The sequence below is a fragment of the Sorghum bicolor genome, chromosome 1, assembly GCF_000003195.3.
Source record: "Sorghum bicolor cultivar BTx623 chromosome 1, Sorghum_bicolor_NCBIv3, whole genome shotgun sequence".
NCBI classification, from domain to species: domain Eukaryota; kingdom Viridiplantae; phylum Streptophyta; class Magnoliopsida; order Poales; family Poaceae; genus Sorghum; species Sorghum bicolor.
The window spans coordinates 15,734,890-15,759,568 of record NC_012870.2 but is presented as its reverse complement, the minus strand read 5'-3'; the positions used below and the strand labels follow the sequence as shown (position 1 = coordinate 15,759,568).

General features: G+C 47.8%; 1 protein-coding gene across 2 annotated transcripts; it reads right to left on the bottom strand.

Annotated features, from left to right (window-relative positions):
* On the bottom strand, window positions 918-5,601 carry LOC8065636 (probable potassium transporter 16). Of its 2 annotated transcripts, none has more exons than XM_021460746.1 (9): window positions 5,073-5,601; window positions 4,676-4,927; window positions 4,511-4,564; window positions 3,714-3,974; window positions 3,107-3,159; window positions 2,688-2,808; window positions 2,347-2,601; window positions 1,409-2,199; window positions 918-1,289 (listed from the first exon to the last, which is right to left on the bottom strand). In XM_021460746.1, exons 1-9 carry the CDS (start codon window positions 5,461-5,463, stop codon window positions 1,035-1,037), a joined length of 2,433 nt encoding a protein of 810 aa, XP_021316421.1. In that variant the 5' UTR covers window positions 5,464-5,601; the 3' UTR covers window positions 918-1,034. The 2 variants fall into 2 exon arrangements, with proteins under 2 accessions (XP_021316421.1, XP_021316426.1); XM_021460751.1 differs by having other exon boundaries at window positions 1,195-1,285.

Below are 24,679 nucleotides of genomic sequence, written 5' to 3'. Positions count from 1 at the left end.
AACGTGGCAGCCCTGGCAGGACCCTTTAACACCGGTTGGTGTTACCAACCGGTGTTAAAGAGGGGGCCTTTAGCCCCGGTTGGCCGAACCGGGACTAAAGGGTGGGCCTTTAGTCCCGGAAGGGCAGCACCGGCTCGGGAACCGGGGCAACAGGCCCTTCCCGACCGGTGCTAATGCCCGATCATGCAGCAGTGACCATACTTTTCTCGTAGGACAACAGGCCTAGGGCGTGTTTTCTTTCATATTTCTTCGTGTGCTAGGCTTGTTCTTTATAGTGTCTTAGATTTCTTGAAAGTCTTCTAGATCTTCTAAGTAGCTTCTAATGTCTTGCTTGAGGTGTTGATCACTCTGATCTTCATTCTGCTTATGTCCATGCCAACCATGCATCCATTTGAACTTAACCTTGTATACTAGAAAATATCTTTAGTCCAAATAGTCATGTTGTTACACCAAAGTCACATAATGGCCTATGAGAGGTGCCATTTTTCTTACACTATACTGGTGGCTTATGGGAGGCCCAATGTTAATAATATGGCGGCATTGGTAATGATGACTGTTTTATGGATCACTGATTGACTCATTTTTCTGTAGCGGTTCTTGCCTTTGGGACCTAAACTACATTGCAGCGATGCCTTCATTTTGAGTTGCTTGAAAATTACTTGGCGTCAATGGGTAATAGTTATTGATGATGATAAATCCAAGTGAAACTCTTGCGTATTGGGATAATAAAATATTTGCTTTATTTTAACTAGTGATTGTTGAGGAATCATTACTACTATCTTTGTTTCCTGTTGTTCTTACTTGTATTATGTAAACAAAGGAATAACTATTTGTTGCTGACATTCTGTGTTGTCAAATAGAGATAATAACTAGTTGGCTCAAGTCGTGACATCATCATATAGGCACATTGAAGTATATAGAGTTGTCTCACACACAAATCTGAGCTCTTATTTCTTTAATAACTATTGCTTGGAGCATACTTACATTTATATGGCAAATAATAATATTTCATTGGTAACTACTTAATTTAAGACCTATATCTCATATGTTATCCCAACCTTTAGTAGTTGGCCGCGTGGAATTGATAGCATCTTCTCACCATTCCTTGAATTTTTCCTTAGGAAGCTATATATATAGTTCACGATTATCTTCTTTAATAGATTTGAGTGCGGCTTGGCTACAACTTCAGTCTCCCCAAGAATATAAACTACACCATTGTCTACCTCACGTTCGACCATGTTTTGGTCTTCTTCAATCTTTATCATCTCCTCCACATTTAGTTTTCCTGTCTGTTATGAAAATAGGTATATAATTAACATACTACAGACCATTGAACATATGAGACATAGAAATTATATAGTAACAATAACTAGTAAATGACAAAACCATTCATGTATCGATGAATCACCTGGAGATGTGTTAGGATATTGCTCATACCAACTGGATGCATTGTGAGCTCTGAAAAGGACTGAATCGGTGTAAGCATTTCTTCGGCATAGATAGCATGTCCAGAGGGCTTCTCCCTAGAAAAACTGTCAATTCGAGTGCTATAATTGCTAATCCTCAATGGATCACCTAATGCATAGAGGTTGATGTCCCTGATATAGTATTGGAGGTACTCAACTAAGATTTTGACAAATTCAGTGGCCATTTCAAGCGTGTCAAGGTACCCATATCGGGCCACACAACGGAACACCATGAGCTCTTTAGGTTCTACTTGTCGGAATAGGAAACGCTCAGAGACATCGACATGTGGAATTGGCAAATGCTTCACAGTGATGAAGACAATCACTGAATGAATGGTAGGGATTTTCTCTATGAGGTGAGGAAATATTGGTGGTATGCCTTGCACTAGCTCAGTGTAGATGAGCCCAAAACCTGGAACCCTCTTTAGATCCTGATGCTCAAGGATATCCTTCACCTTATCACGTGATACAGTATGCTCAAGCTCATATTTGTAACGCTTCACATGCACATAGTGCCACACAATCATAATTGTCATAAGAACTGCTGACATGGCTAATGACAGGTAAGGCCCATGGATGAACTTATATAGAACTGCAGCTGTGTAGACCAATTCTGTGGACATGAAGACCATGAAGAAGATGACAATCCACCAAATGTTTACCTTCCATACAAGGAGCATCACTATTGTCATCAAGAATGTTGTGATGACCATCACAAGGACCACACAAATTTCTGTGCAAATATCCACAGTAGAAACACTGTAAGCAATATGGTTATATATGTTTATGTCTATCGATATGTGTTTGAATACTACCATATATTCATTAATGGAGTAATGGAAAAAAAAGAAATAAGGTCCCTTTTTTTTAGAATTCTTACCATGTGCCCTTGCAATGAAACCAGTTGTCTTGAAGCTTATTGTCACTAGGCAAGCAGATATGCATAGGAAGATGTTTACTTCAGGGATATACATTTGGCCCCAATAATGCCCTGATGTACGCAATATCTTGACCCGTGGGAAACAGTTAAGTGCTTGTAAATGTGACATGGTTGCGAAGGCACACGAGATCATAGCTTGACTTCCAATGACTGACGCAATGAGTGCGAGGATGAAAGTTGGCCAAAACAAAGAGCCTGAATCATACAGGAGCACATTCAGTTATTAGTTTTTATGGAAAAAATAAAACATACAGGTACTTTTCTTTGGTTACATTACATACTTGGAACCGAATTGAAGAAAACATTAGATATGTCAGGCATGTCCATGTGTTTCCTCAGGTATGCTGCTTGCCCAATATAGGTGAGCAATACTGATGGTAATAAGCCGAAGGTGGAGCTCAGCTGAAAGACAAAACAAGATGTTTCATTATTTTACTCATAATGATATGGGAACAGTTAAGTTAGATTACATACACTGGTATTAATAGTAATGAAAACTGGATGCATATAGTATTCAATGGCGTAAATAATTTTTATATTTCCTTCCTTTCCCCTCATAACAGCTGCCAAGTTGAAGTAGATAAAATAATTTAATGGAAATACGTTAACATACACCAAAAAGGTTCCGGTTTGACAGCATAACAACGCTTCTAGTTTTCCCATGTTTGCACAAAAAAAAATATTGTCAAATTGTTTCTACCTGGATCGATCTGATGCTGAAGTACCCGAGATCAGCAAAAAGAGCTTCTGTGCCTGTCAAACAAGTAAAATTGATTCCAACATGTTTCACAAATGCAAAATATTCTAATTATCATGGATATTAATTTAGTTTGCAACTATTTTATTACATTCTTTCCATCCCACTTCATGGTGTGTTTACATAAAAGTTGAACTCTTGGACAGCTGATATAGTTATTAACAAATCAGTACAAGGAAATAGCTACTCGTTAATATAATTGCGTGCAGTGGCCAGGTATCTTTTCTTGTAGAAACATTTAGCCATCACGAGAAGTAGCTTGCTCATGCATGCTGCTCGGTTTAGGCAGATTTTCTGTGGATCCGCGTGGAGGAAAACTAACAACATGAACCCTATAGAGCGAGGCTTTGAGTGGTTGAGTCTGGTTGTTTTGTTGTAAAAAACAAAGTACGCGTTTGTTTCAGCAACAAGCGCCATATGTTCAAGAGATTCTCTTGATAGCATTTGGGATTTTGCTCCAAGCATATATATATTGCATCGAGAAGTGACAAGATAATGTTTTGTTATTGCTCCTCAAAACAAAATTGAGCACAATTGCTGGTGTCTGTACCTGTGACGCAAAGTAGAATTTCACCCAATGAGACCCATCCTTTCTTTTTATTCCTCTGAAAATAGTCGACGATATATTTCGGGTTGAAAGCCCTCAAGGTACCAATATCATACATGATGACGTTGTAGATCCCAATACCTCCGATGAGGATAAGCCACACGGTAACGACTGGTGCAAATGTGTAGCCAATTTTGTCTGTCCCAAAGCGCTGGACAGAAAAGAGAGCTACTAGGATCCCAACTGTGATCCATACCTCAGCATCTGTTGACAATATCAGGAATTATATGTAGAGGTTAATAAGCCAATTTGCCAATGTACCGGGTAGATGATGTCAATATTTAGATGCATATATATTTTTCTTTTATATATTATACGTACTTCTTGTACAGTAGTGACTCAAGATCATGTGAACATATATTTAGATGCATGTTTTTCTTTTATATATTAATTTTATTAGAGTCTGTACATAACAATAGCAACAAAAGATACATACTGCATGTAAAACAGGCTTCTTGTTCAAAGTAAGAACAAAATAAAGAGAACAAGCTTTGTGGTTAAATAAGTCAGAGAGCTTATCTTGTGGACTAGTTTGATGGGCAATTAAATAAGTCAGAGCTTTATTACTTTGCTTGTGGTTAACTGACTGTGGGTGAAGTAGACATGCTGAAATTGGTGGTGCAAGACCGTACATATGTACATATAGAGGGATGACTATTTGGATCACTTGAATATCTAAGCCAATTGCGCATTCTATTATGACTTTTTTCTTCTGTTTTACTCCTAGTTAGCTATTTTACCTTTTGTGAGACGATGAGGTGCTTTCAACTTGAGACCATTGACCGCCGCTAGAACTGTGTGAAGCATGCATGCATGCAAACTCATGTTACGTTATGATGAAATAAACTATAAACAGAGAGACGACAGATGTTATAGATACAAAATAATATATATACCACGCTTACCTGAGATTGGAGGGTTTAGCATGCAGTCGCTGATGGCCAGCGCAGTGGCAAGGATGGTAAGGGAGAAGAGCAAAACCTTTGCTGCCTTGCTCGTCTCCAGGAGGTTCTTCATCCACTGAGCTCTCCTTCGCGTCGCTGACGGCTTTGCTTGATTCTTGTATCTTAGCACGAGCTCGTCCTCGTCCTGTTGATTTGGGATCAGGCAGATCTTGGCGTACCGCGAGATCAACGAGTACAGAGCAAACGTTCCACCTGGCGCAAATAACGTATGTAATTTGTGCAGCTTATAATTAGCTCCGTTTAATTTGCATGTGGAAGAAACTCATATATATATCACGATCACAAGATCATGGTTAATTAATGCAGTAGCTAGTAGCTATATTAGCTAGCATCGCACCATCACCCTCGTCGTTGGCGTAGAGCGCGATGAAGACGATCTTGATCATGGTGAAGAGGACGAAGCTGTAGATGACGATGGACAGCACGCCGAGGACGTCGTCCTCATGCTTGACGCCATACTTGAAGGTGTTGGCGTAGACGTAGAGCGGCGACGTGCCGAGGTCGGCGTACATGATGCCCACGCACTGGAATGCCAGCCGCAGCGTCCGAGCCCAGCTCTCCTGCCGTCCATGGTGATGGCCGGCGGCGTGGGCTGGCTTCGTGGCGTCGCGGTAGAGCGAGTCCTGCCGTAGCGGCCAGTTCACCGGCGGCAGCTCCAGCTCCAGGTCGCCGCTGTGTGCCACCATCTCTAGGCCACCTCCACCTCCGGCACCGGCTTGTTGTGCCATCTTTCCGCCGGCAGCGGCTTCCTCTTCCTATACTGCAGTAGTCAAGGGCAGTACAGGTACCTTTGTACGGCGGGGGAAAAAGGGCTAACCACTCTGCAGCGATCCTCAACCTAGCAGCACTACCCTGTAGCTGATTTAGGCTTTCCAGCTGCTCATGGATGTCACCTCGGGACACCTTTTATAGCCCAACTATGGTACGTATAGCCTGTGCAATTTGTGCTCTCTGTTTTTTTTTTCCTATCTTTGCGGCGTCGTCGTACGTAGCTTGGGAACTTTTCAATTTTCTGAAAGCTGGTCAAAAGGTTAACATTGTGTGAGTGGTAGAGACTAGAGAGAGAGAAAGGGTAATGTACGTACACCTGCGGTAAGGGTGTGTGAGAGTACAGTGGTGTATTTATCTAAGTATGACTTATTTTCAGAAAGTCAATGGTAAGCGGATAGAACTACTGGTCAACTATAAAAGGAAGTTTCGTTTTGTTGTTTTCAGTGATGCCACTGCCACATCATCAAGAGTGGTTTCATGTCCATGAAGAAAATCACATCTTCAAATGCATACTTTCAACTCAATTGTTTTATGTTACGGTCATATAGACATGGGATTGGAGGATTGTTGGATGAAATGAAAAGTTTGCTTTCAATGTTAGTGTGGAATAGTTTCCATATGTCGCAAAGAGTGTGTACATCCAATTGCATCCAGATGATGAATTCCCTCTCGCCTCTCTCATAAGGCCAGTCTCAATGTATGTTTCATGAGAGTGTCATGCACATTAAATAGGATGCCACATAAGCAAAATTGCTGACTTGGCAGGGTCATTAAATGAAGGAGTTTCATCAGATGAGAGAAGAGTTTCATCCCTATGAAACTCCTGTGGCTCGGTTACCTAGTTTATAGTCTTGGTAACTGTGTCATGAAACTATGCATTGAGACTGGCCTAAGTCTAGGATGCCTCTAGTTGAAGGAGCCGCTGCATTCACGAGCATGGGCCAGGGAGGAATGTGAGAGGTCCGTAGCGGACGGTATAGATTGTGAGAGAAGGGATAAGGATAATGTTCCTGAAAAAAAATGAAAGAAGAGAGATTTTGAAAGGTTGTTTTGGCTTCCAAGGCATGAACCAAAAAAAATAATGCATGCACAACGAAATTTTTGGCGCCACACAAATTACCGTGTCGAATTTGACGGAAAAAAATCATATATAGGACAACCTTGAGCCATTTTTCCTATGTGTTCTCCACCAAATTCTACAAGGATAGTTTTTTCCCTATGAGGTAAGTGAACTCACAGGTTAAAAACTGTGTTCCTTGTGAGTTCTTCTGCACTCCACACGAAAAATGTTCAGCATACAGGAAAAATGCAGTTTCTTGTATAGTGAGTCATGTCATATTGTCATTAGTTGCGTATATATCACCTCATTTAATGAGAATAAAAGCCTCCATTTTAGTGAACTTTCTTAAAGTAGCACTTAATCTTTATTTGTTTTGACATCAATTTTAGTGGTTAATTTAAAGAACTTGATTTTTTAAAAGATGTTTTAAATTTACAAGTGCAGAAACAACTTTGTCATGGCAGGCAGCGACGAAGCCAGCAGTGGGGCTAGGGGGGCTCCAGCCCCCCCCCCCACTACTGGAAACTCGTTCTTTGCTGAGGGCCTGAGGCTTTGCCGAGGGCCAAATCTCGGGCACTCGGCAAAGACCTTCTTTGCCGAGGGCCAGCCTTTGCCGAGGGCCTGACCCTCGGCAAAGAAAGGCCCTCGGGGTCGTGGCCCTCGGCAAAGACGCCCTCGGCAATTTTAGTGTGTTGGCTAACGGCAGCCGAGCCCCGTCAGCCTTTGCCGAGGGCCAACCGTCAGGCTCTCGGCAAAGGTTTTTAATTTTTTTTTTACAAAATTCTTTGCCGAGGGCCTTTCCTCTGGCCCTCGGCAAAGACCCCCTTTGCCGAGGGCCAAGCTTAGCCCTCGGCAAAGAATTTTTTTTTTGATTTTTGAGTCCAATTTTTTTTGGGCACAAATCACATTATTTTAAACACAAATTTAAAAATTGGCACAAATTTCACTTTTTTATATATATTTCTTGAATTTGTTTTAATTCGTCGTAATTTTCCCGCTGTTATAAATTTGAACTGCAGGTGCATGATATAATAAACTGTAGTCTTTCAAAAAATGTTATTCATGTTATTTGATGTGTGTGGAGTCCCTGCGCACAAACTGGAATCAAATTCCGCGCATCTTTTACGTGTGACATGATTAGCCACTTCTGAGAAAATTGATTTAAAATTATATTAAATCTATACGAGGTCTAAAAATCACGAAACTTTACGAGGTTTCATATTAACACATGTGTAGGCTATGGTAAAAAATTCAATCGTTTTCGAGTAAGTTGCGACGCCAGATGTCCAAAACCCAGACATCTCCACATTCATCAAGACACCCTTGTTTCATCAAGGTGGAGCCATTCATCAAGGAATTTGTTCTTGAATTCTGGCATCAATCAAGGGATCCTACCTCGCATGAACAAGACACCCTTGTTTCGGCAGGTGCAGGAGCAGGGAGGCCTGATTTCATTTCTTGGTTCATGTTGGGGAACAGCTGCATCCTTCCCCCTGGTAGCGTCGAAGGTTATCCTTCACCCAAGGAACCTCCGACGCCTGAAGCGTCGAAGGATATCCTTCACTGGAAAATACTAATGTTGACGACTCATCTGGTCGTGCTAAGTGTGTGCAGGGACTGAGACACCGGCGGAGGCCCACAAGCAAGGAAAGGGGGGAACCTCCGACCTTTCCGGGTCCGAGGATGGCGAGAACGCGGCCAGGCCGAAGACCTCCGACTCGACTAGGCTAAGGAGGAACCCCCGGGGTGGCCGGGACGAGCAACCTCCGGCCCGGCCAGGCTGAGGAACCTCCGACACCGAAGTGTCGGAGGATCCGCGATTGGGCGGAGGATCCAAGCCTCCGACCGACTGAAGCCCCAGACAGAGGATAAACGAAGGGCTTGCAATGTGAAATTACACAGGTGACTTAGGGTCAGTAGACTGTGATGTAAGAATATGCTGGAATATCCTCCCACCGTCACGGGGTATTTATGTAAATGTCGTTATGTCGGTTTCCGGGCCCTATATAAGGGGCGCGATGCCGTCGTTAATGGAGAGAGGGAGCATTCACTGTTTTCACCTACCGTTGAGCCTACTGTCCGTTGGAGCTCAAACCTCTCACGGCACCGAGTGAGAAGGTTCACGTTTCACCGTACTGCTGGGGAGTGCGGAGAGCATTTTCCCAACATTGGCGCCCACCGTGGGGCTCCGAAGTACAACCTGCGATGGCTGGAAAGAGAACAAGCACCACAAGACCTCGGGCAGAGCCCTCCAGGAGAGGAAGGCCGAGGAGGGCCGCGCGGAGCACGTACGCGACCATGGAGGGAGAAGGTTCTGAGAACGAGCAGCCGGAAACACGCCGGGAACCTCCTCCCGCCGCAGACCCGGCGCAACCCACGGCCGCGCAAGAGCTCCAGCAGCTGCAAACACAATTGCAGAACCTTCAGCAAGAGCGAGACCGGATCGCTGCTGCCTACGCCGCCAGCCAAGAGGCAGCGGTAGCCGCGACGCAAGCGGCCGAGATCAGGCAGCAGCTTTCACTCCTGCAGGCAGAAATCCTTAGCATGCAACCTCCAGCTCAGCCGACAATTCAGCCCGCTGTTCCGAACAGCGCCGGCCCAACATTAGATGTGCAACCGGCAAACTACGGTGGCATGCTGCGGGGCACGTTGGACCTTCGTTCCCCTTTGTCCGAAGGATTGCAGACCTCGCCTTGGCCGACAACCTACAAACCTATCACGCTCCCTAAATTCAGCGGAAAGGCCGATCCGCGCCAATTCCTGATGAGTTTCGAGGCAGCCGTGGCCTCAGCTGGAGGGAACGAGACTGTGATGGCAAAATCCTTCGTGATCGCAGCCGAGGGAGATGCCTTGGCATGGTATTCGATGCTGAGACCCGGGTCGATCTATTCATGGGAGAACCTTCGAGACAAGATTTTAGCGAATTTCCAGGGATTCGCAGTTGAATCACTAACCTCCACGGACCTGTTCCAGTGTCGCCAAAGTCAGGGAGAGGCACTGCGGGAGTACTTCCAAAGGTTCGTCCAGACTAAGGCGAGAGCACCCGGCGTGCCGGAGGAGGTTGCCATTGAAGCAGCCATCAAGGGTCTTCGCATAGGGCCCTTCGCGGCTCATTTGGCCAGAGAAAAGCCAGCATCCATGCACGAGCTGTACCACGAGTTTGAGAAGTATTGCAGGTCAGACAACGACTACCGCAAAAGGTTGGAAGACCAAAACTCTCAGAAGAGGCAGAGCAATGATAGAAACTCACAGAAGAAGAACCTCAGCCAGGATGAACGCCGGCCACAGCGAGAGGCTGGTGGACAGATGATGAATATCGAGCAACCGAAAAATGACAGGTCGGAAAATAACCGTCCACCAGCGGAAGCGCGAAGCTCGGAACGCATACCCAATCAAGCCGGAAGAGGGGGTCGAAATGCGGGATGGCGAAAAAATCAAAGTCAGCGACCACGGAAACAATATTGTTTCTTCCATGGAGAGGAGAAGGGTCACTCCACCAGAGATTGCCCAGATGCAAAAGAAACTCAGGAGAGGATCAAGAGCAGGTCGGCTCCGCAACCTCCGATACCAGTTGCCCAACCACGGGAAGTAAATCACACATTCCCTCAAACCTTCTACCATTCATACGTCGGAGGTTTAAGCCAGCAGCACCCAACTCCACTTCAGCCCAGCGCGCTAGCCTCCGCTTACTATCCCAGCTTCCTACCAGCTTGGCGCCCAGCCCAGCAAACCGCGGACCACAACCTTCCACCAAACTATGTTCCTCCACGACCTCCACATATCACGTACATCGAAACCCCGCAACCCCACCAGCAGTCACTACCTCCTCCCCCAAACCAGCTACAGCTACTCCAAGCCCCACCACCACCAAAAACCGAACCCCACCCTGATAATCAGATCGGCCCTCATACACCCCTGCCCACGATTGGAATGATCTTACCAATAGCTGGAGGGTCCTCAATGGAGTTCCAGACAAAGAAACAGAAGAAGGATCACCTCCGGCTCGTCAACAACGTTGCAGTTCAAGGGCCAGTGAGATGCACTGATTGGTCCAGAACCCCAATAACCTTCACCGAGGAAGATCTAAGATTGGAAAGCTACCCTCACACAGACGCCTTGGTCATAACAACAAATGTCGCGGGTTGGGGAGTAAGCAGGATCTTAGTGGATTCAGGGAGTTCCGCAGACATAATATTTGCTGGAACTTTTGACCAAATGAAGCTCAGTAGAAGCCAACTCCAACCCTCGGAGTCACCTTTGATCGGGTTCGGAGGAAAGCAGATACATGCTCTGGGGAAGGTCGCCTTGCCCGTATCCTTCGGCACAACGGAGAACGCAAGAACAGAGTACGTCACCTTCGATGTGGTAGACTTGCACTACCCATATAATGCCATATTCGGGCGAGGATTCTTGAACAAGTTCAATGCGGCCGCTCATATGGGATACCTGTGCATGAAAATCCCGGCTCTGCACAGAGTGATAACGGTTCACGGAAGTCAAAAGGAGGCAAGGAACATAGAGAAAGCAATCTACAAGTCCTTCCGGAACATAAACTCCGTAGACTCTACGCAGCATGAAGCTTCCCAGCCACCAGACATGCCAAGGGGGAAAACAGACCTGGCTGATCAGGAGGAAACGAAATGTGTCCCTCTGTAGGAAGCTGTTCCAGATAAGAAGGTCACCATCTCCGCCACCCTCGGTAGAGAGGAGGAACTCGAATTGCTAGACGTGTTGCAAAAGAACCAAGATATCTTCGCTTGGAGTGCCGCTGACCTACAAGGAGTCAGCAGAGACATAATAGAGCATTCGCTGGACATTGATCCGAGGATGAGGCCGAAGAAGGAGAGACAGAGAAAAATGTCTGAAGAAAGAACCTTAGCCGCGAAGGCAGAGGTACAAAGACTCCTGGACGCAAAGGTCATCAGAGAAGTCATATACCCAGAATGGTTGGCAAATGTGGTCTTGGTCCCCAAGAAAAATGGCAAAATGAGAATGTGCATAGATTTTACGGATCTCAACAAGGCTTGTGTCAAAGACTCCTTCCCCTTGCCAAGAATAGATACCTCTGTGGACAAAGCAGCTGGTTGTCAGAGATTCTCACTGCTGGACTGTTTCTCTGGTTACCACCAAATTTGGCTCAAAAAAGAAGACGAAGGAAAGGCAAGCTTCACAACCCCATTCGGCACGTATTGCTACACCAGAATGCCAGAAGGTCTCAAAAACGCTGGAGCAACCTTCTCCAGAATGATGGGGAAGGTTCTAGGAAGTCAGCTACAGAGAAACATCATAGCCTACGTCGACGATGTTGTCGTCATGAGCAAGCGCAAGGAAGATCATATCAAGGACCTGTAGGAAACCTTCGTCAATCTTAGATCTGCCGGGCTGAAACTTAACCCGGAGAAGTGTGTGTTCGGGGTCAGCAAGGGAAAAATGCTGGGATATATCATCAGCTCCGAAGGAATTAGAGCTAACCCAGACAAAACAAAAGCAATCATGTCAATGGCAGAACCTTCAAACAAGAAAGAAGTGCAAAGGCTGACTGGCCGAATAGCAGCCCTCAACAGATTCATCTCAAGATCGGCAGAACGGAGCCTCCCATTCTTCAAAGTGTTGAGAGGAGAAGGTAAAACAGAATGGGGTCCGGAACAATCAGAGGCCTTCAGGCATCTCAAAAATTACATTGCAACCAACCTGGTGATGACAGTGCCTGAGCCAGACACCCCACTACTACTGTATGTGGCTGCCTCCGATCACGCTGTCAGTGGTGTCCTGGTGCACGAGACAAGCGACAGTAAGGGAACGGTGCAAAGACCCGTTTACTACGTATCTGAAGCTCTGTCAGGAGCAAAGCTGAACTACACGGAGATAGAAAAAATCGCGTACGCGGTCCTGTGTGCATCGAGGAAGCTCAAGCATTACTTCCAAAGCCATGAGATTAAAGTGCCCACTTCACAGCCATTGGGTGATATCCTTAGGAACAAAGAGGCTTCCAGACGTATAGGAAAATGGGCGGCCGAACTATCACAGTTTGATATCACCTATGTCCCCAGAACCTCCATCAAATCTCAAGCCCTGGCTGACTTCATGGCAGATTGGACACCTTCGAACAAAAACGAGGAGAAGGTAATCGATCAGCCGTGGACGCTGTATACAGATGGCGCCTGGGGTCAAGCGGGAGCAGGAGCAGCAGCCGTTCTAATCGCACCATCTGGACTCAAACTAAAGTTTGCTATACGACTCGAATTCAAAGCAACAAACAACATAGCCGAGTATGAAGGTCTCATCCTCGGGCTGAACAAAGCTAAGGCTTCGGGAGCAAAAACCCTACTCATCAAAACAGACTCCCAGGTGGTGGCAGGGCAAGTGGAGAAGGAATACCTAGCACACAACCCGGAGCTAGCAAGGTATCTGGCCGTCGTAAGAGGCCTGGAGAGAAGGTTCAAGGGATTCACTCTGCAGTACATTCCAAGAGCCGAAAACTACGAGGCAGACGAGCTAGCGAAAGCAGCAGCCAACAACACCCCCTTGCCAGAAGGAACCTTCCACCAGATTGTTGCAACACCCGCAACCGAATCGTTGCCAAAAGCCTTTCGCTCAGTCCTGCTGACAGAAAGCGAAGATTGGAGGCAGGCAATAGCTGATTGCCTCAAAGGCGAGACAACTGTAGATGACGAAGCAACAGCCAAGAGGATGGAGGCAAGAGCAAGGAATTACATCTCCATTGACGGGATCCTGTACAAGAAAGGCGTAGTCCAACCTTTGCTGAGATGCATATCACAAAGCGAGGGCAGAGAACTCCTACAAGAGATACACTCCGGGATGTGCGGGTCTCACATTGGACCTCGCGCGTTGTCTGCTAAAGCATTAAGACAAGGCTTCTACTGGCCAACTCACATTAAAGATGCTGAAGAAATAGTGAAGACATGCAAAGCCTGCCAAACCTTCTCACCAATTCAGTCAGGACCTTCAGCACTAACTCAGCTCATACCAGCATCATGGCCGTTGCAGAGATGGGGAATGGACCTGGTAGGACCAATGCCAACTGCCCAGGGGGGAAACAAATTCGCAGTCGTGGCCATCGAATACTTCACAAGATGGATCGAAGCTAAGCCACTGGCAACCATAACCTCTGAAACAATCAGAAAATTTTTCTGGCAGAACATAGTCTGCAGATTCGGAGTTCCACGCTTGCTCACAGTTGACAACGGGAAGCAGTTTGATTCAGACAGTTTCAAGGAATTCTGCCATCACATAGGAACCAAAATTGCTTTCGCATCTGTTTATCACCCAGAGTCAAACGGGGCCGTGGAGAGAGCAAACAGAACAATATTCTCCGCAATCTCCAAGACCTTACTCAACCTACGCAAGGGGAAATGGGTTGAAGAACTACCAAGAGTTGTATGGTCACATAACACAACAGTTTCAAGAACAACTGGGTTCACTCCATTCAAGCTCTTGTATGGGGAAGAGGCAATGTTGCCCGAAGAAATCAAACACCAAAGCCTGCGTTCCATGAAGCAGCAGCTGGCTGAAGATGAAGAGTACTGCAAGGAAACCTTAGAATCAATAAGACTTGAGGCAGTGGAGAACATTACCAGGTATCAACAAGAAACCAAGAATTGGAGAGACCGCAAGGTAGTACGAAAAGACATACAAAATGGGGACCTGGTGCTCAGGAAAAAAGGAGATCACCCAAACGCTGGTAAATTGCAACCCAAGTGGGAAGGACCTTATACAGCAATACAAGCGGGAAGGTCGGGATCCTTCTACCTGAAAGACCTCGAAGGAAGAACCTCCACCCACACGTGGAACGTCGACAATCTACGTAGATTTTACATTTGAGTGTAAGGATGACCCCTGCAAAATAAGCGGCGGCATCCACATCCCTAAATACGCTTGTTTTCTTTTTCTCTACTTTTTCGCATTCCAAGGTCTGCACTCTTTTCCTCACAGGGGTACTCCTACCAGGAGGTGAGATTTTTAACGAGGCAGAACCTATGTAAAAACCTCTGAAATATAAAGAGGAATCCACCCCAGAACCAAAGCCCAAAAAGTCGAAAAACAGCCAGCAACGAGGCTGTAGCATTCGACAAAACATCACGTGATCACAAGGACCCTCCGCAGCTTTCATCCAAAAGCTAAGAAAGCTCGGAACGTTCTCAAAGGTGAAAAAACACCAAATCCTTAGCAAAAGACCTAGCCAAGAGCCGGGCAGCAAGGATAACATGGCCAAAAAGTGAAAAAGTCCTGTCCTTCTCAGGCATCACAACATGGCCAGAAGGAACAAAACCTTCAAACCTGACAAAGACCTGAGGAGAATCAGGCATCAGGAACTATATTATTTTTGCCAAAAGGCAGCGAAGGTTTAACATTCACAAGACAGACCTCAACCAAATTCACGTAACCTTCACCAAAATAAGGTCGAAGGTATCCTGCTACTCTAAGCAGACCCCCAACAAACAAAGTGTGAAATTAAAACGAAACTACAATAACCCTCAGTCAGGTACAGCAAAACCAACTACCACAACAACCATCAATAACCCGACAATAAATTTTAACCTAACTAAGTACATAAAATAAATGCATGAAAGCCTATAAAACCAGGCTCACCCTGCCCCCACCCTCAATCAGGATCAGTATACAAAGACCCGAGCATCGAGTGCAAACCTAGCAGTCAAAAAGCAAAAATCCTAGGCCACCATGGAAGCAGGAGTTAGCCTCACAACAGCAACAAAAGTTTGTATCGCACGAAGCTTCGTAATACTAGAACTGCGGCGTTGTGATGAACATCGACCACAAAGTCGTGTTCAGCCACAACAGAAACAGTGGAAGTCAGACTCAGAGGTCTCTGAAGGGTATCGCACGAAGTCTCGTAACGTCCCTTCAGAACCTCCGACTCAGATACCCGAAGGTTATCCTCGACAGCACTCCACGGGAGTCGAGCAAAGGAAAAAAAATAGCACAATTCAGCCGAGGCTCCTTCGCACCAATAAAGTCGAAGGTTCTAAGGCCAAGAAGCGACGATCCTCCGCACAAGGAAAAATCAACAACACCTTCGCAACATCGAGCATCAAGCACAAGCAGGCCAAAGCAACACAAAGATCCTTAGGATCAACACCACCGTGACGTTGCAATGCATAAATGCTGTAGCGCGAAGGTTGTAATAAAAATGAGATCGAAGGTTGCAGCAAACTTAAAAACTTTATTATTGATGAAGAAATCATTACAAAAGAACAGTTACAAGGAAAGAATAAAATTATCCTTCGACCCATAAAAAGTCGAAGGTTATAGGTAGCTTGTACAAATCCAACATACAAATCCTCCGTCGACTAAACAACCGAAGGATCTATGAGTCACGTACAAATCTCACGCACGAGTCACCAAAAACCCTAAAATCACTACAATAATCCCGTGCGAGATAATCAACCAAATCGTCAACATTAAGCGAAGGACGCGTAGCTCTCCACCAGTCTATCAACCAACCACTTGCATACAAGTCGCCACGCTTGAACGTCAATGGCGTCACATAGCTTCCTTCGACAAAACGCGGAGAAAGAACACATCCAGGAGTGGAACGAACAACCTGCGCAGAAAATCCAAGTCAAAAAAAAACTGAACCAAGCGAAGGACTCAAACTTGTCAAAAAACCAAAGTCTCGAACCTCCACACGCCCAGGCAGGTAACGCTCATACACATCAGGCCCCTCCAGCCAAAAAGATTCCTCAATCTCCTCTCGAAATATGCGAAGGATAGGATACTTCAACTGCATAAACACATCAAACCAAGTCATAAAAAAAAGAAAAACACAAATAGCCTACGGCAAGGTAGAAACAAAACAAAAACCACCACCTAAGCCGGAGGCCATGAACCTCGGCGCGCAAGCGACTGGATAAATCCAGATCCTTCGCCATCAATATCATATCCAACAAACTCGAACATATCCACCAATCTCATGTTAGGGAAGGCAACTCGCCAGTACTCCCACAATTCGCCAGAAACATAAATCCCTTTGTAAAAAATCGAAAGGGGAGTAATGAAATGATCCTGCGCAGGTCCTCCGCCAGAGACCTGCGCAGGATCAAAGTGTAAAACAAAGGCTTATCTGAAAACAACTTAATATATTACATCCTCAACAGTCTGTACAAAATAAGCAAAACCTCCGGCCTTATTTACAAAAAGCGTCACATGCTTGGACGCAAAAAAGACTAGGAAAAACCTAAAAACTAACAAGCCTCACACCTGAGGCGGAGGAGGAGCAGAAGTCTCGGGCAACTCTGAAACCTTGGCACCAGATCCCTCCGGAGCTTTGGCACCAGCATCACGAGCCTCCGCTTCAGCCTGGGTCGGAGGACGCGCCTCGCTTGGTGGACGCGAAGGACCAGCCTTGTCAACCTTAGCCTTCTTCTTCGCAATCTCCTACAAAATACCCATCTTAAGTAACATTGCAAAGCAGCAAAGCAAAATACAAAAAGAAAAAACCAAATCAAGAATACCTCAGCGCGACGAGCCTCCGCCATCTTCTTCGCCTCAGCCCGCCCAAACCTAATCCAGAACGAACTGATAAAGTTCCGGACAGATTTGCGCAGGCCGGGGGTGCCCTCGCCAACGTCCTCCGCCGTGGCAAACTCCACCTTATCAACCCCCTCGGCGTGGGAGCAACCTCCGCGCCGCAAAAGCCGAGCGAAGGAGCTAACCGCAGCCAAAGCCCCAAAATCAACAGCTCCTCCGACAAAGTCAGGGAGCATGCGAATATGGGACTTCAACCACGCGAGGCTAGCCCCAACGTCGCCGCTGGGCGGAGGAGCAGAGGTGCTACCTCCGAACTGTGCCAGCGAGTGGGTGTAGAGCCCAACAACAGCCGCAGCCTCCACCTCCGCCTTCTGCAGACGGGACTGCAACGCAGCAGCAGACGTCCTTTCAGCATCCAACTCCTTGCGCAGCCGGTCAGCAACGTCTTCGGCCTTCTCAGCGCGCTGCACAGCCAGGTCCTTCGTCCGTTCATGCTGGGAAGCACTCTCGCGAAGGACAGCCGCAGCAGCTTCAGCCTCCTCCTTCTCCTTCTTAAGAACCTCCGACGCAGTCTTAAACTCTTCCTTCTCCTTCCTTAGCACCTCAACCGCCTGCCGAATAGAAGCAAATCCCTTAACTTCCTCCGACAGGCGAGCCTTCTCAGCCTCCAAAGTTTCATTTTCCTTTTTAAGAGCCTCAATTGCTTCATCACGGCAAATAACCTCTCGGGAGCACCGCTCCTCCAAGGCAGCAGCCATGTGATGACCCTGCCCAAAAACAACACACATGAAACCTCCGAATAAAAAACGGCGAAGGAAAATACAACACATCACAAACATACAAGGCTATGGTGCTCATATTGCACGCGGAGGAGCGTGTCAAAGTCCATGCCGCGGAGCTTCTGACGAAAACGATCTGTAAAGCAAAAACAAGTAAGAAAAAACATCGTAAGAACCATAAAACCTTTGGCGGAGGCCAGACAACGAACCTCCGACCAAGGAATGAACCTCGCGCAATGCACCAGTCCAACCTGTGATCGAAGGATCAGAAGCACCTGCGCAAAACCACAACCAACCTTAGAATAAAATACCAAAAAACAAACCAATGGATAGAACAAAAAATAAGAAACTTACCGGGGCCAAGTACATCAGCAGGCGAAGGCCTGTTGGCCAACGCAGAAGGCGCAGGCTCACACCGCGGAGGAACGACAAGTCCTTCCTGCGCAACGCTGGCGCCTTTAGCCATCTCCTCCGCGGTAGCCAGCCCAGCAAAAAGATCCGCTGAAAGATATACAAAAAACATGAGACCAAGTCAATCAAAATATGCATAAAAACACATAATCAACAAAAAATCATTACCCATGTACAACGAATTAATACCGTCACCAGCCGGACGAAGGGGAGCCTCCGCCCTCCTGATCCTCCGAACAGAGGCGGACTCAGCTTCATCGCTGGACTCCACCTGAACCTCCTTAGGCGGGGAACCTCCTCCAGCAGATACCTCACGTGCAGGACTCGCTTGCCGTGCAGGACTCGCCTCCCGTGCAGGACTCCCCCTAGGGGCCTCCGCGTCGGAGGAATCCTCACCAAGAAGCGACGCAAAAGGCGCCCGCACAGACGAGGCCGCACGGGAAGCTTGAACCTCAGGACCTCCGCCAGCAGCGACGGTCTCCGCAGGAGTAGAAGCCACCGAGTTCGACTCGGCAGCAGAAGATCGCGCGGAAGAAGACTCCACAGGAGTCTCCAGCACAACACCCGCCTTGCGCTTCTTCGCAAGCTGCTTGACTGCGCCGCCCCCTTTCCTCTTCTTTGACTCCGCCAAAGCAACAGCCTTGGAAGAGTCCTTCTTCTTCTCCAATCCAAGCAACACATCCGGAGGAATAACATAATCCTCATACTCGATCCCCAATTCCTCAAAAACACGGTTGAAGCGGGGCATCGTCCCGAGCGCAGACCTCCGCTGGAGATATTCCTTCTCCGAGATCTTCCCGACGATCCTCCGAGCAGAAACCTCCACGCGATCAAGGAAGGACTCCTTGGTCTCATCCTCCGGAAGACCCGCGCCAAACCGGGGAAACGGTAACCCCTCCGGAGGACCAAACACAGGGACTTGCACCATCTCAATGGTGAACTCATCGGTCCTGCGGCCAAGGGGCCTGTAGTCAGCAGCGACCATCTCCTCAACCAAATCCTGGCCTCCGGAATATCGGCATGCCAGCGCAAATGCCTTATCACAGGCCAGTCGTTCCTTCAACATTTCCTGCAAAGGATCAACCTTCGAGAAAGGCTTCAGCTCCTTCATCAACGACGCGTAAGGATAAACCTTATCAACGCTGCCGTCATCTAAAGTCCTCGACGCAGCGGGGGTCTTCACGTAGAACCAGGCTCTCATCCAATCCTTCTCCCACTTGCCCTTTTGGCAGTAGGAGATCTCGCACCTTGGCCCAGGCATTGTGCGGCGCGGCATGAACGCGCAGCTTCCAAACTGCGCAATGCACTCAACACCTTCAGCATCCTTCACCTTCTTAGGTTGACGCTGAAGTTCAAAATACGAGCAGAAAGTATCAATGTGGGGCACGGCTCCGTAGGATTCACACGCCCAGGCAAATTTGCTAAGGGTTAGTATCCCATTGGGGCTGAAATGCTGTAGCTCCACGTTGAAACTCTCCATCACTTCACGAAGGAAATGATACGGAGGCATCCGAAGCCCGCAGGTGAAGAAATCCCTAAAAACCACCGCATAACCTTCCCCAGGCGCAGGCACCGTTTGACCCGCAGGAGGAGCCTCCGCCCGACCATCCTTGAAAAATCTAGCCTCAACCATATCGGCGATATCCTCCGTCCTCACAGTCGACTGCCCAAACTCAAAGGTAATCGCCGCCATCTCCTCAAACTCCTTCGCACTGATCAAGTCACCAACAGAAGCTTCGACGTCAGATAACGTCTCCTCCAGATCTTGAGCTGCGGCCACCTCAAGCATCCACTCCTCAAACCTCCGCAGCCAACCTCCAGACCTCACACTAAGGAAATTGCGCAAAGGACCAGAAAAATCTGACCTCGAAGGACGCGGCGGAGGAAGATGAGCCACCGTATATCCTCCGATAACACTTCAGAACTAAACACAACAAAAACGCACGCGAGCAGCTCAGAGAGAAAGATGTGGCGAAGGAAAGTGTGCAGGCAATGAGCAGCAGGGGTGAGAGCTCAAAGCTCCCCAGCATCCCCTTTTATAGGGGGGGGTCTGCGACCGCGCGGCCGTTGCGATTCCCCGCGCCCAACGGCTAAAAGCGGAGGATTCGGCCCGACCGTTGCGATTCTCCATCACCAACGGCTAACTCCAACGACTATAATAACCTCCGAAATATAAATCGCGAAGGATAACAAGGTATCAGAACAGTAATGACCATAGGATCCTTGCAAAACAAACAAACCAAGGAAATTATGACTAAGTAAAAGAAACATTTTTCCAACAATGCTAACAAGCACATCCTGCGCACCAGGGGGGAAGGCAGCAACCGTGCTCGTAGCCTCCGCAGCGCGGCGTGTTTTTGAGCACATGGACCGCAGGAGTGCCATTAGCCCAAAAAGGGGGGAACTGTTGGGGAACAGCTGCATCCTTCCCCCTGGTAGCGTCGAAGGTTATCCTTCACCCAAGGAACCTCCGACGCCTGAAGCGTCGAAGGATATCCTTCACTGGAAAATACTAATGTTGACGACTCATCTGGTCGTGCTAAGAGTGTGCAGGGACTGAGACACCGGCGGAGGCCCACAAGCAAGGAAAGGGGGGAACCTCCGACCTTCCCGGGTCCGAGGATGGCGAGAACGCGGCCAGGCCGAAGACCTCCGACTCGACTAGGCTAAGGAGGAACCCCCGGGGTGGCCGGGACGAGCAACCTCCGGCCCGGCCAGGCTGAGGAACCTCCGACACCGAAGTGTCGGAGGATCCGCGATTGGGCGGAGGATCCAAGCCTCCGACCGACTGAAGCCCCAGACAGAGGATAAACGAAGGGCTTGCAATGTGAAATTACACAGGTGACTTAGGGTCAGTAGACTGTGATGTAAGAATATGCTGGAATATCCTCCCACCGTCACGGGGTATTTATGTAAATGTCGTTATGTCGGTTTCCGGGCCCTATATAAGGGGCGCGATGCCGTCGTTAATGGAGAGAGAGAGCATTCACTGTTTTCACCTACCGTTGAGCCTACTGTCCGTTGGAGCTCAAACCTCTCACGGCACCGAGTGAGAAGGTTCACGTTTCACCGTACTGCTGGGGAGTGCGGAGAGCATTTTCCCAACAGTTCAAAAAAAGGTAATGTTGAATTTAGGTCGTACATTCGATCATCCAAGCTGATCGTTAGTTTGATTAATATAACAATCTATCATGCTTCACCTTGTAGGCCCAGACCGGTTCGTCCATGAGTGACCAGTTGAAACAAGTTGCAAATGGCTGTGATGTTAGGGTCAAGTCATTTGTTGGCTATGACGTGAATGGATATCGTTTCCACACAACCGGTTATGAGCAGATTCGACCCAAACGAAAAACCACAAATAGTGGAGTTTGTACGCCTGGCACGGATGGCCTCGACTATCATGGTAGAATTGAGGAAATCATTGAGCTCTTGTTTCATAGAGACAAACCTCTTAAACCTGTCATGTTCAAATGTCACTGGTTCGATCCACAATCAACAAGACGAACCCCTCATCTTGGGCTAGTCGAGATTCGGGAAGATTCCATCTATCCTGGAAAAGATGTATACATTGTGGCTCAACAGGCCGTCCAGGTGTATTATACTCGATACGCCAACCAAGACAAAGAGGATCTTAAGGGTTGGGCTATTGTGCACCAAGTATCTCCACATGGTAAACTACCTGCACCAAATGATGATGATTACAACTTCAATGCAAACACATATGATGGACAGTTCTATCAAGAAGATGGGCTACCAGGGACATTTGAGATCGTCTTACCGAGCCCAATTGAAATGGAAGTGGACAACGAAATGGTTGATGGCGAGGTCGATGGAGATGTGGTGGTAAATGTGAAGGACATAGCAATGCTTGAGCAATTACTTCTAGGCAATGATGATGATGACAACATAGAACCTTCGGATAGTGTTATCCATTTGGACAATTTTGACAGTGATGATGAGACCTATGATCCCAATCATGAAGATTATTCCTAATACCTGTAATACTATATTTCTTTATTTTGTGTTTTGTTTATATATTCTGAATCTATTTCTAATATATGTACTAATTAATCTTGTTCATTCTTTGTGATTGCAGGTGATCGAACCAAGATGGCGAGCAGACGTCCACGCCGTGAGACGCCCTCGGTTTACGGGAGAGACCGCCCGCGCCTTCGAGGTGAGGGGTCCTCGTCTGGGGCAGCGTCCAGGGGAGGTGACGAGAGGAGGACCAGGGGCAGCCGTCGTAGGAGGCAGCGGTCTCCTCTAGCACCACGCGAGCTTGTGCTAGAGGAGGAGCACGTGACGGCCACGACCACAGACACGTCGGGGGACGAGGCAGGTCAGCAGACGGGCGAGGAATGTGAGGGAGCCTTGGTGCCCGATTGCGAGGGAGGCGAGGCGCCCGAGGACGAGGGAGGCGAGGCGCTTGAGTGTGAGGGAGGCGAGGCGCTCGAGGGCGAGGGAGGGGGTACCACTGCTCGGACTCCCTACGAGCGAGGTCCTGCGAGCCTGCCTCCGGTACCGCTTCCTCACAACCGCGCAGTGATTCGGCCTGTGGCAAAGAGGTAACTAACTATAGATGTCATCACAGCTACTTCATAAGATATGTTGGAAATCATAAGAGAAACTAATAAATTTTCTTAATCACTTGTGCAGGACTTGGTTGGTTTTGTCGGGTACTACAACACGCACCCCTACGAGCGTCCTCGGTGTTTTGTGCAGGAAATGGTACCCCGGCATTGTGAAACTGTCCGAGGAGCCGGTGGTGCGGGAGCCGGCCTCCAACTGGGATAGGTACGCGCTGGCCACGGATGACACTTACCGCAACAAGCAGGAGCGGGTATTAGCGGAGTTTTGGGTAAGTCTCTCTCGCAGAACATTGCTTAATACATCATATTCGTTGGTTAAAACTTTTATTGAAATAATGAATGGATACATTGGTTTTGTATGTAGAAATTTTTCAAGGCCGAAGAAGGACTTGAGGCCCAGGCGAATCGGGCGGCTACTACAGCTTGTAGGAAGTACGTCACCGAGATGCACCACAATGCGCGCATCCAGTCCCACATAGACTACTACAGGTCGGTACTTCACCAGTCCCTCCCCAAGCCTCATGCAAGACAGGTTACGCTGACCCGAGACCAGTACCTTGAGGTAGGTGAATAACATTCACAATGATTCGTTTTGATATTAAGTGGGTTCAATTTTATCTTCTAATGTGTCAAATACTCTGTTGATGATTTGTAGGTGATTCCCTGGTGGTGTCGATCGTTTCCCGAGTGCTGGGCCATGATCGTGGACAAATGGTTGTCACAGGACTATGTTGACACGCACGAGAGGCAGCGGGAACAACGTCTGATGAGGCAAGGTCCGACTCACCATCAAGGCAGCCGCAGCCTCCCTGCATACAAACAAGCATATGTAAGTGATTTTTTCATTTCTTTTGAGACTCAATTATGCTAGATTTCTCACCATCCTCCCGCCTTTCTTGCAGGAGGCTGCGCACCCGGGCGAGGAGGTCTCAGAGTTCTCTGCGTGGGCTATGTCCCACATGGGCAGGGCGTCGTCCTCTGTCTCCTTCGATCCAGCTGCCCCCCCAGAGGTGTACTCCGACCCGAACGTGTACACTAAAGTTCAAGAGTACACGTCAGCGGTAAGGGAGATCCATGGGGAAGATTACAATGTGCGCACCGAGCCAATTGATGCAGAGGCAATCATGAGGCTCGGAGGAGGCAAGAAGCACGGGCGACTGTGGATTGCAGATGGTGCCATTGACCCCTCCACTGTTCGAAACCTCGACGCTATCCGAGCACGGAGCACGAGCTCTAGCCAGGCCATACGCCCACGCCCTACTCCAGCACTGCAGCAGGTTGAAGCACTCCAGGTAATGGATATCGTATGTTCATTTTTACACACCAAAATTACAAGCAGATTACTGATATATTGGAGTGAAATATTGTAGGCTGAGCTGCAAGAAACAAAAAGGCAAAGCCAAGAGCAGACCGCGGCACTAACCGCACAGCTAGAGGCACAGAAGGCCGCGTTCGAGGGAGCGCAGAAGCAGATGGCGGAGATGATGGCGATCATGCAAAGTCTTGGGCAAGCATCGGGTGTACCTGTGCTGTTTTCAGCTCCTCCACCTCCTACTCCTGCAGCTACTCCTGTAAGTATAAAAGTCCGCTTTTCACTTGTCTTTGCATGTATGTTGGCCTTCGTGCCGTTGTGGATGTCGGCCTTCGTGCCGTTCTGGATGTCGGCCTTCGTGCCGTTGTTTTTGCAGGTTTTGTAAACCTCCCTGTTCAGGAGAGGTGCTGCCAAAATTTTTAATATTGTTTTCCCATATTACTCAAACATGCAATCTCTACTTCTTTGTGCAGCCTCCGTCCGCGGGTTCGAATCATCCTGCAAATGCGTCAC